This window comes from Rhododendron vialii, chromosome 7a (assembly GCF_030253575.1).
Source record: "Rhododendron vialii isolate Sample 1 chromosome 7a, ASM3025357v1".
NCBI lineage: Eukaryota > Viridiplantae > Streptophyta > Magnoliopsida > Ericales > Ericaceae > Rhododendron > Rhododendron vialii.
This window is the reverse complement of record NC_080563.1, coordinates 2,804,797-2,817,168: the sequence shown is the minus strand read 5'-3', so window position 1 is coordinate 2,817,168 and position 12,372 is coordinate 2,804,797. Positions and strand designations below refer to the sequence as shown.

At 37.7% G+C, this 12,372-nt stretch overlaps 1 protein-coding gene across 1 annotated transcript; it reads right to left on the bottom strand.

The window, feature by feature from the left end:
- Positions 1-11,263: 11,263 nt before the first annotated feature.
- LOC131333364 (uncharacterized) lies at positions 11,264-11,946 on the bottom strand. The gene is made up of 2 exons (XM_058367849.1): positions 11,794-11,946; positions 11,264-11,707 (listed from the first exon to the last, which is right to left on the bottom strand). The coding sequence occupies exons 1-2, from the start codon at positions 11,867-11,869 to the stop codon at positions 11,280-11,282; spliced, it is 504 nt and encodes a 167-aa protein (XP_058223832.1). The 5' UTR covers positions 11,870-11,946; the 3' UTR covers positions 11,264-11,279.
- Positions 11,947-12,372: the final 426 nt, after the last annotated feature.

The window sequence follows — 12,372 nt, the reverse complement described above, 5'->3', positions numbered from 1 at the left end:
AGACCCCCCAACTTAGATCGAACAACCTGCAAAATGTGAGCCTCCAAGACAGCAAGAAAAATAACTAAAAATAAAAAAATAAAAAATAAACAATGCAAGAAATAAAATAAAAGACAAAAAATCATCCACTTTCTTCACGCGAAAGACATGAGTACTACTTTTCTCCCCATTTCTCAAGCAAGAAACGGGTGGCTATACCAGACCAAAAAAAAAAAAATTATGTACAAGCAGCCAAACGTGGGTACCGAATATTTATCATGCCAATGAAAGCTAAGACAATGAACATAACGCTCCATTCTACACCTTTTATCAAGAATTGAACCCGACCATGCCATAAGATAAGATACTTCGAGTAGCATATTTGCCGAATTCGTTTTAGACATTTAAATTCCAACAAATGTATAGCCCAAACTAGATCAATTTTCAAAGCGTTGACAAAGTCCACAAGATATGGATGATAAACTAAATTAAATTCATCAACACCAAGAAAATCAATCAGCTCCACATTTAAAAACTCTTGCGAAAGTGTAGATTCAGTAGCAGAAGTGGCACAATCTAGAGCTGAGAGTACTTGATTATTCAGTGCAACTATTGGCAATGACTCCTCAAAAGGCATATAACCTGGTGCAACTATAGGCAATGACTCCTCAAAAGGCATATAGCCTTCATTAATGACAAGTAGCTCTATTTCATCTTTTTCTCTCGCATCAGAATTCTTAGGAAGTGGCTCTTTTTCCCTCGCATCAGAATTAATATCCTCAGAAAGTGACTCTATTTTCTCTCTTTCTCTGGCATCAAAATTGGTATCCTCAGAACTTTTGGTCAACTCACTAAATTGGAGCTTTTGGGTTAATTCATCTAAGAAATCCCAAGCGTCTTCAGGGGTTTTATCCAGAAATTCGTCAGTGGACCTAAAATCCACCTCGCATGACTTAAAGTTTAAACCACGGCAAAAGATAACCAGAAGACTGCCAAGCTCACAATTAAACGACCAAGAGAATACAACAAATTTAAATCGCTCCCAACACTGTGACAAAGACTCATCATCATGTTGAGAGAAATCTGATAGTTCTTGTAAAAGCATGTGAGTCTCATATGAGGGATTGAAATGATTGAAAAATTGTATTACAATCTCACCCCATGTCAATCTTGGACTCAAACAATTAAACCAATCTAGAGCACTATCACGCAAAGATGCTGGAAATACATGTAAAAGAGCCACTTCATCACTAGCAAAAGCTTCCTCAAGTTTATGAACATGCGAAAAATGATTTTCTGATGCAAAACCATAAAATATAGGAAGCGACACTGAACAATCAAATTGTTTTGCATAACCTCCATACCTCCCCGCAAAATGGGCCATTTTTTTTTTTTTTGCTTTTCAACGGTAAAAATAAATAAAATAAAAAAATTAACTACCCGAATTCTTAACACACGTTACCGTCCCCAGCAACGGCGCCAAAAATGCTTGACCGATTTCCTAGACCTAAAATAATGGGTTGCCCCAAGCGTAGGGCTAAAACCGACGTAGCACAATATCCGGTAAGTCCGGAGTCGAATCCACAGAGACGGTGATGTGTGCTGACTAAAAACTCGGGTTGTTACTTATTTAAACGGGCTCTTAGGTAGCCACCCCTAATCTTTGGTTGATTGATTAACTAATGCTACTGATAAATTGCTTGAAAGATTAAAAAGAGAGGCGCGGTCGTAGGGAATCCGGCGCTCGCTACCCAATCAGAATCCGCTCGCTTTTCATAGTTCTAAAAAATGGTTAAATTTAGGAAGAATTGGAAACCCCGAAGAATGCGAATCCTAAGGTTGTCGGTTCCGTACACAGCGGCGAACAGGTTTTGGTCCCCCGTTCCCGCTCACATGAGCCTTGGCAATGCCTCGGATCGTCCAACGGACGTAGTTTTCACCAACTAAATTTATTTAATTGAATTAATGTGCAGAAAATTGCGAGACGAATCCTAATTGGGTTGCGGCGCGCCTTTACCCAGCGACCAAACCTCAGAAAAACTACTCACTCATTATTAAAAATAAAAGGAAAGAAACCCTAGAATTAATCATGCTCTTTTATGCGAGATGTGAAAAGAAACTAAAGAATTAATTTAAGCAAGCACAAACGAATAACTTTAATTAAGAACAAAAGTTGAAACGAGTTACCGAATACTTGAATACTTGAACAAAACTTCAAAAACTTCAAAGGAAAAGAGCTCTGGAAGAAACAACGTAAGAAAAAGCTGCTATCTCATGTTCGAACAAAGGAATCGGCAGAGCCCGATCTTCGTTTTTTTTTAGCGAACCCTCGCTGTTGTTGTCTTTTTATAAGCCATGTCTGCCGTAGCCCTTAAAACCCTATTGGCCCCAATTATTATTAGGCCTTTCTCTCAATCCCAGCCGTGTATTCTCTTCAAGAGCAAAAGTCTTCCTCCTCTTGAATTTGTTTCCTTTTTTAATCACCGAGTGCGCGATATGGCAATCTAATTATTTCCCTTCCAAAGCTGTAATTGATTGGCCCGCATTGGAATTAAAATTTCACCGCTTGATTGGGCTTGATCATGAGCAACTTATAGCCTTGATAACAGTTAAATCCCACGGCTTTTTGAACGTCAAGACTAGCATCTACCAATTGAATTTGACAGCTTCAAACGGACAAACTTCCAACACAGTGTAATATTTTAATTTCGCGCTTTTTGTACCAAATCCTCCAAATACCTATAATACACAAATTAAGCATTAAGCTATGAATAATAATATAAATGGGACTTAATAAAGATAAATTAGGGGGCGCTAATGTGAACATTTACGCGTCTATCACCAGTGCACGCAGAATGGTACTTGAGTAAGTCAGTAAGGTTTTGCTGAGGCCATTTGGCTCTGGCTTGAAGGGTTTGAAAGAGGTTCGACAAAGGCTTGAATGAGGTCCGGGACACTCAAAGCTCATACATCCCAACAATCTCGAGACGTTCTTGACCTTAATCATCATTGGGGAATCAAAGACCGTAAGTAAACTAACCCGGATAGTCCAGAATAGGGTGTCTATAGGGCTTTTTTTGTAGTGGCTTAGGCTTGGTTAGGTTCAAAAAGGTGTCAAACACTCAAAGCTCAAACACTTAACATTTCTGAGGTGTTCTTGATCCGTTTCGTCATCGGGGAATCAAAAACTGAAAGTGAACTAATTTGGAAGTCCAGATTGGGGTTTCTACACTGTGTGTGATGATAAATGGCGCACGCTAGTAGATTTGAGCCGTATGCCAGTCATGGCAGTACGCGCAAGACTAGCGTGGGGATCATCGATCATCCATTTTATGTTTTATCTTTATATTTTGACACTTTACTGTATGCTAATAACCAGTTTATTGCTTTCTATTTAGTACTACATAGGTGTTCGTTTGTTATTTCAGCTTTAAATGGCCTCGGGTCCTACTGGTCATGTTCCAGAGCCTAGATAAATGCAAAGCCAAGCATTGAACAAAGTGAACTAACTGGCGAACGGTCCCTTGTGACTAGTGTACGACAGTTAGGTCAAAGTACAATGGCTGGCCCTTACATGGTAGTTTAGTCTTGGCCTTTATTTGTTTCTCCACACTGTTTATGGGATGTCTTGTCTATTTTGTTTCCTTAGATTCATTTATGTTGTCTGTATCTGTATGAATTTGGTTATATAAACTGCGTGGTTTGTCCTGAGTGTGCAGTGGTCCTTTCCAGAGCCCAGAGGGTTGAGAGTAAAAGCTGTGAGCTTAGATCTACCGGCACACGCCAGTCTTGTAGTGGAGTACGCAGGTCATCCCTATATGCAGTGACCTGGCCAATGCATACAGGTTTTCTCCCGTGTGCGTCATTCCGGATCAGTGCGTCCAGTTTGTCTAAAGTGCTCACAAGTACTTGTTCTCAATCTATTACATCTGTTTAGATCAAACATCCATCACATTTGTCATATAAAGCAACTTGTTACAGTTTTAATCTCCTTTTAACTGTTCCCTCGCCCTAACTGGCTAAAAAATGATGAAAAATTTTAAAATCAGCCCAATGGACTGACAATAATGAGTGTGTGAATGTGTATTAAAGGGTATAGAAAGTATACAGAAATACGTATTTTCCTTGTCTTATAGTATGTTTATCGTCAACCTATTGAGCTGACAATAGCAAGACTGAAAAATGATCAATGGGAGAAAAAATGCAAATACTTTACAAAATGCCTGACTAGAGACTGATCTTCGGATTGGGCGAGGGGGTGCCATAAAACCTTTCCCCTCTCGTAACCTAGCTCCCGAACCTCAGATATCGAAGGTGACGACAGACCGGTCTATGCCTTTTCAAAATCAAACAACATAGCAAAGCGTTTCAAGTTCGGTTCATTGGGTGTTCCACCACTAAAACCTGAGTGGCGACTCTGAATTGTAGCGTTTCACCGCGCTTTTCTAAATAAGGGTGCACTCGATTTTATGCACAAACAAAATGGAATTTTCCGGGGGCGTGTGCCCACAGGTTCTAGGATGATTAAAAGCTAGATTGTGTGCTTGAAGTAGTCTAGGAATAAGTTGTCAAATAGTCCTAGGCTTGAGTGTGAAGTTGACTAAAAGGTAGCTTGTGGGAGTGTACCAAAACACATGCACACACCTCACTCTCTCTCTCTCCCACTCTCTCTCTCTCTCTCTCTCTCTCTCTCTCTCTCTCTTCCCCGTGTGTGTGTGTGTGTGTGTGTGTGTGTATATATATATATATATACACACACATACACAGTAAGCTTCTAATGTGGGCCTCTGCATCCAAGCAAAGTGCGGACCATCCCATTTTCCCCCTTTTCAGATTGAATTTTGATGATCCGAGCCGTTCAATATATTCAGAACGTGATTTTAAGGGTAGCCGCGAGAAATCGGCAAAAAAAATGACCGGGAAGGGCTTGATTTGAGCAGTTTTTATTTGAACCATTCAATAAAAAATAAACAAAAACTGCTCGGATGAAGCATTTTCCGATTTTTTCTTTTGCTGATTTCTCGCGAGTACCCTTAAAATCACGTTCTGAACACATTAAGCGGCTCGGATCATCGAAATTCGATCGAAAAAGGGGAGGTTCGCACTTTGCTTGGATGCGGAGGTCCGCATTAGAAGCTTACTATATATAGCTAAGTATACTTGGGCCTAAATAGTCTTATAAGGCTTAGGAGAAGGCAATGATGAGTGGTAAGAGCATTTTCAGCCTTCACCCATATTTTTCCTCAAATTTGAGTCAAATTTTGGGTAAAAACCCATTTTGGGTAGACGCATCTCCAACCATCAAACCCAAATTTTACACATCTCCCTCTTTCTCTCTCTCTAACTAGCCGTTGGAGAAATTGGTCAAGGCAAAAGTTGTCTCAGATTTGAGCAAAAAAATGGGTAAAACCCAAAATGGGGAAGGGTTTGGGTCAAAGATTGGAGAGAGATTTTTGTGATTTTTGCCCCATTTTTAAATTTAAGTCTTGAAATGGGTCAAGGCTGGAGATACTCTAAAGCTCTCAAGTGTAATCTATTGTCCAATGGGTAAGACTTTCCTAGAAAGTCTATGTATGTGTACTAGCGAATGCCCGTGCCTGAAGGCACGGCGCAACATATTTGGAATACAACTAAAGATATTTGTAGAATAATGAGCAAAAGGAGGACATGTTAAAAAAATGAGTAGCAACAAATTAAACTTTGGTATATGTGCAGGACAATTCGGGATGCAAATAATATTCAAGTTTTACACAAATTTTCAAAATCTATAAATCACCCAACACACATAATAAAAATTAACTACGTCAAACCAAATATATTCTTGTAAAACTTAACCTAACAAATAAAATGTCATTATCAAATTTTCAATGTTTTAAAAAAGCTCTTATCATGATGAATCCAATGTCTCTTTGCCAGTTCTCGATTTTCCTACATAAATAAGATTAAGAATTATTAAATTCATCGCAAATAAACATGAACTGGAAATTAAATCAAAATGACAACTTATCACCCCTACAATAATTTAAATCGTTTTATTACCTTTGAAAATATGCCAACACTCTTCTGACCAATCAACTTTTAATACAAAAGTCACCATGGGAGCACAATGGTCAACGCATCCAAATTTTGGAGCAGGAATAATAAACACGTATGGACATTCATAAAATTGAGAAATGTAGTCTTTGAGCATTTGCGACCCATTATCCTAGCAGAACATCACAAATAAAGGTATTAATATATTATTTTAATTCTATATACAGTGTACTCCCTCCGTCCCAAATTGGATATCAATTTTTGATATCTGTGCCAATTTCAATTACTTATATCTTTCAATATGGATCTCAAAATATATGCAATATGGATCTTGTTTGATAGTTCTTGATTAGTTCTATTATACAAAGTTTTTAAACTCATGAAAAATATTATAGATTGAAAGATATAAGCGATAAAAAATGACACGAGTTTCAAAAATTGTCATCCATTTTGGGACGGAGGGAGTAATTTATATAGATAGTTTTTTAGTATTTACCTTTAACATTAATTTCTTCAGATATGAAGGGACACATTGTAAGATGAATTCTGCCTTCATGTCCTTTACCAAGAGTTCCATTGAGCCAGTGGAGTCTTTTACAACCATCTTTGCATTATACATACAATAAATGCAAATAAGTTGTATGTGTTACATATAAGTTGTATTACTCATTAAAGATTTGTGGATTGATTACCTGGTTACAGTCTGCACATCTTCTCTGCCGCAATGTTTACACATAAACCAGCCGTACTGATTGTCAACTTGGTTATAGCATGTATTGCATAAATCAATCCATAGATGTTCAACATATATTTTTTCAATACGGCCAATAACGCGATAATAGTTTACCTACAATAAAATTTCAAGTGTAGTTATATAATGATGCATGCCCAAATATTAACCATGAAATCATGTAGGGGAAAATGTTACATTGGTCCGAAACGCAAATTGGTTTATTCGAATTCTCCTGGCATTTGAAATTATTAATGCTTGTGGGAGCGAAAATCCATGTGTGCGGTTCCATGTTACCGACGTTTGTGCATTTTCGTCTTTCGCAAACCTAGATAAGCACGATTTTTTTAGAACTAATCGAACAAAAAATACTAATCTCCATATAGTTAAAGACTAAAAAACATACAAATTGATTTGCTCAATATCCAACTTACCATTCAGGAATCCTGTCTGTACAAATTGAGTGGTTAACATATAATTTGCTCTTCTTGCAAGTGCTAAGGTACGGGCCTAGAAGTTAAAATTTCAAAATTATCAATCAGTTTTTTAAATTATTATTAAAAAAGTTCACACAGGTTCAAAGAAGTATTACTGTGAAAATCATCGACCTTCAACCCCGTAGCAAACAATATATTATTTTGGTGCAGAGTTTCATGTCATTGTTTTTATTCAAAAGAGTCTTACCCTAATATCCCATAGCAGGTGTTGTTCTGATCGCTGAGCAATGTTTTGCTTTAGGTTTCGTTCTCGTTCCCGTCGCGCACGTTGTGCCAATGCCAATTTTGATATCTCTTTACCAACCTGTGGCTAAAGAGAGAAGCAGTATTACTTAAGGACCAATATTTTTTTTTTTCAAATGAAAGGTAGAAGACATGTGTTATCGTGTGTTGTGTCAATGTGTGATACCTCAGAGTTTTCCTTTCCACTCCCTACATACGTTGCCTTCCTTTTCTTAGCCATTGCCCCTATTCTTTGTACATCCTGTTAAGAGACACATAAATTATATTACGGGTACTAATCAGGGTTTGGCAGAACCTCCATATTTATATGGAGTTGCACCATAACTGAGAGTTGCCAAAGTGCACTATGTAACATTTTCCGGATTGTTCCTAAAATATGTGTATAAGCAAATTTGAGAAATTAGAATGTCGTTTAGCTAATTGACTATAAAGATAGAAGATAGAAGATACGTCAAAGGGTGATACCTGTGAATCTTTTTCTCCATTGCTAACACGTGTTGGCTTTCCTTTGCTGGTCATTGCCTAATGCAAAAAGACAAAAAAAAAAAAAAAATTTCACAAACCAAGATTGGGAAGAAAATATTGAAATAGTGGCTCCTTATATACTATTGATATGGGGCAGACCACCGCCTTGAAACGGCAAAAACAGAGTCATTTGTGGGGTGCTATACAATATAATATTACTCACTTAAGTCTCTCACAAATGGAGTACTAAAAGGCAATGGTGCACTCTGCTGGTGTGAACCGATGGAATAGAAAAACAACTGACCCACTATGCCATTCAACTGACCCACGTTGCAGAAGGCATAGAAGTTGAAGCTAATGAATTATGACAGAGCAATTCTATTTGTATGAGGCATTTTTACAAACACCTTGGATGCATTAAAATAAGGAACTTCCGGTTTGCCCGAAGACTACCGCCTGAACATACCGATTACAAATTGGGTACACGCAATGCATGTGCAAGTTGGTCCTATCCTATACTGCAACTAAACATGTGAACAGGGCATGAATCAAAGAACTGAAAAAATCATTTGATACGAAAACAATACAATCGGATTATACAACATACACGGCATGAATCAACATTGCACAAAAACAAATATCAATAATTACCTATTATAGGAGTTAGTCAACAATTTGCCTCTGTACGTAATCTATATAATCCGTAATTGTCTCTCACCTGTCAGGGACGAAAACAAAATTGTTTAGCATTCTGGGATATAGGTATAATCAGCCGTGCTATTTTAGGTCGTTAGGGATTGGCGATCAGCAGGCGCGGGGAGAGTGAGGTGGTGGCTAACCTGCGTGTTGGGAGGAGGCGGAGGAAGGCCGTATTCGGAGAGAGAGGGTCTGGAAATCGAATCGTATTCTCGTATTCGCAAAGAGAGACAGGGAGAGGGGTTTGGAAATGGAAATCGGATTTCCAAAATAGAAAATAGAAGGGGAATGTGTGATTAGAAAATGGTCAAAAAAAGTTATTAATTTACGGACATGCCATTTTGTAGAATGGATGGTAGAGATTTATGCAGGAGGAAGAGATAAATCTGGAGCGTTGGTTATCTTTTGGATTCAAACACAGCTCTGTTTTATTATATAGATAGTCATGATTATGGTAGACTATTATGTATGTGTGTGTGTGTGTGTGTGTGTGTGTGTTTGTGTATATATATATATATATATATATATATATATATATATATATATATATATATATATATATATATATATACAGCCCGCTTTTAATGCGGACGCCCGCATCCAAGGAAAGTGCGGACTTCTTTTTTCAACCGTTGGATCTCATCCAGCGGCTGGGATTTTAAAGGAGGAACGCGCAGATCAAATGGAACATGGGTCGGGTAAGATACCTGCCGCGGGTCATCCGGGCTGAGCAGCGGATCCAACAAAACCCCCAAATCCCCTCATTTCATGCGTTCTCAATGCGGACGAAGAGAGAGAAGAAGAACAAAGGCGACGAACGACGAACTTCTTCGATCGATCGAAGAAGAGGACGACCCCCACGACCACAAGGTCTTTCCCCCTCTCTCTCTCTCTCGCTCTGGGTTTTTTTTTTTCCTTCAAATCGACAAGAAATCGACTAGGTTTTTTTTTTCTTCAAATCAACGAAGAAAAAGAGGACTGCAACGACAAAGAGAACGATTGAAGGTATTTCTCTCACTCCCTCTCCCTCTCTGGCTTCGAATCTGTATTTTTTGAGTTAGGGTTTTGCAACTTACATGGTACGACATTTTCTACATTGTTAGGGCTCGATTACAGAAGATTGGGGCTCGATTACAGCTTGATTTGAAGGTCTCTCTCTCTTTCTTCGAATCTGTTTTTTTTATTTATTTATTTAAGTTAGGGGTTTTCAAGAGAATGGGTATTGGAGAAGTATGTTTACAAAAAAAAAAACCCTAGATTCGAATACTTGCTATGTTTTTAGTTTCGAATACTTGCTGCATTTTTCGAGAAAATGGGTATTTTACAGTTCAATGTGACAAACCCTTGTTTCTTCATTCATCGAACACATGCCAGATTATAAAAAAAAATACAAATATCAAGCCAAAAATATAGATTTTTGTAATCTCTAGTTCGATTTCAACCCATACATAGTCTTGAGTGAGTGTTGAATGGGGGTTTTTGAGGTTTTTCTGGTGACAATTTGCTTTTAGATGGAACATTGTTCTTTTGCTTATTAAATGCTAGGGCACACCAAAAGGAGATTTATAAGTGACTTCCAAACAGTAAGTCTCCTATCTTTTCTGTTTTTCATAACTAAATCAAGTAACCTTCTTGTAAAAGCCATGAGGAAAAGCCATAAACTAAATTAAGTAACCTTACAGTGAAATCTTACTAAACCAATTTGATTGACTGAATTTGAGTATGTTTTGTCTCTTGGTTTTTAGAATGCAGTGTTTGGAAGATATCGATGTAGTCTCACAATTACCATCTCAACCATGTGAATGATCTGCTAATTCTTCTCAAATACCTTACCTTGTAGTGTTTGGAAGATATCGATGGTGGAAACTGTGGCTTTTCTTGATGCTTTGCGCTAGGCTCGTGGGAAAGGATTCAGCAAATTGGAAGTGCTAACAGACTGCTTAGTGCTAGTTCAGGCTTTGCGGAGTATGGAGCATGCTGATGTTTTTGTTAAACCTGTAATTAGGGATATTCTAGATTTGGTGCAGGAATTTGATTATGCGGCAATCACTAACGTTCCTAGGAATGTTGTAAGAATTGCCCATAATCTTGCTAAGTCTGTATTGCGTTAGTGGTTCTTATATATATAATCATGTTTCCGTTTCCTTGAGAAAAAAAAAACTACAGAGCTGATTCTAGCTTTTTGGGTTTGCAACATTTGTTTTGTATTTCCGTTTGTTGTTATAAGGTGATGAAACTTGCTTCTGTTATGTTGGCCATGGTTTTGGCAAAAAAATACGCCATTAGAAAGTTTCAAAGTGCAGATTCAGAGTGCTAAAACCTATTTTCCATTTCCCCTGTTTTCCATATTACACCACCTATCCTCCCCTATTTTCCAGATTTTTTCCCTTGTCGGCTACAACTAATTTTCCAGATTAATTAGTGAAACACCCATCAGTGCATTGTAAACATGGACGGTGTTAAAAAGCTAAGGCCTCTTGTTTGGCCTTCCCAAGAACACTCAATATAGTTGGCAGATTAAACCACATACCAATCCAGATTACGACCATAAAGCCAGATTTCCAGATTAATTAGTAATCCTGGACATACAACCACACAATTCACTAACATTCAAGAAATACAAAATAAACCAAATTCTACTCCATTGTTTTCCAAATTCCAGGTTGTACCTTCTTTACAAAATTTCCACTAACTTTCAACAATACAAAAAAATAAATCAGAGTACAAGCACAATACATCAATCCATGTGGAAGGCACCAATCCATGTGGAAGCACCAATACATCCTACATAAGAACGCAAAACAGTCAATCGCTGCACATAATGCTGATAATAAAATGCTCCCCGCCAGTAGCTGATGCGTTAGAGCCGTTTCATATGACAGCTGCACTTCTTTTTGGTGCAGAAAGGTGTCAACTATTGAACCACGAAGGGTTAATGAATGAGAAGAAACATCACTATACACCAGAATTCTTCTGTTTATAAGGAAATCCTCAATAAGTGTAAGTAGCTCCCCAGAGACAAATAATTCTGCAAGTATACATCTTGTCCGCATATCAGACCCCGCTACATATGAAGCCAATTACGATTTGTTAATGGAAAAGATTCATAAAATGACCGAAAGTATCGTGAATGCCAATCAACAACCCTACCTGTGAGCATGTGTCCAGCAAAGGATTCAATAAAGAGGATAGAACCACTCTTCAGAAAATTTCTGAATTCCTCCATAGCAACTCCATAAATTTTGTTCAGTAAAACTGGAAAAAAAAACACGCATGCCTTGTCCCTGGAAATAGTAAAGAGAAAAAAGAACCCAAAAGAACCAGAAAATGATTAGCACCTAATTTCTGAATCAAACCAGAGATTACAAAAAAATAATAATAATAAAATAGAACCAGAGATTACAAAATCTATATTTTTGGGTTGATATCTGTATATTTTTTGTAATCTGGCATGTGTTTGATGAACGAAGAAACTAGGGTTTGTCACACTGAACTGTAAAATACCCATTTTCTCGAAAAATGCAACAAGTATTCGAAACTAGGGTTTTTTTTTGGTAAACATACTTCTCCAATACCCATTCTCTCGAAAACCCCTAACTTGAAAAAAAAAAAAAAAACAGATTCGAAGAGAGAGAGAGACTTTCAAATCGAGCCGTAATCGAGCCCCAATCTTCTGTAATTGAGCCCTAAGAATGCAGATTAATTATCAAAACATGTATGTTGGTTAGG

What these genes read in the sequence shown, in the direction of transcription:
- LOC131333364 (XM_058367849.1), bottom strand. Translation starts at nt 11,869, where the DNA reads ATGGAGGAATTCAGAAATTTTCTGAAGAGTGGTTCTATCCTCTTTATT. An exon ending in TGCTGGACACATGCTCACAG is followed by an intron (nt 11,708 to 11,793) that starts GTAGGGTTGTTG and finishes CTTCATATGTAG; the next exon opens with CGGGGTCTGATATGCGGACA.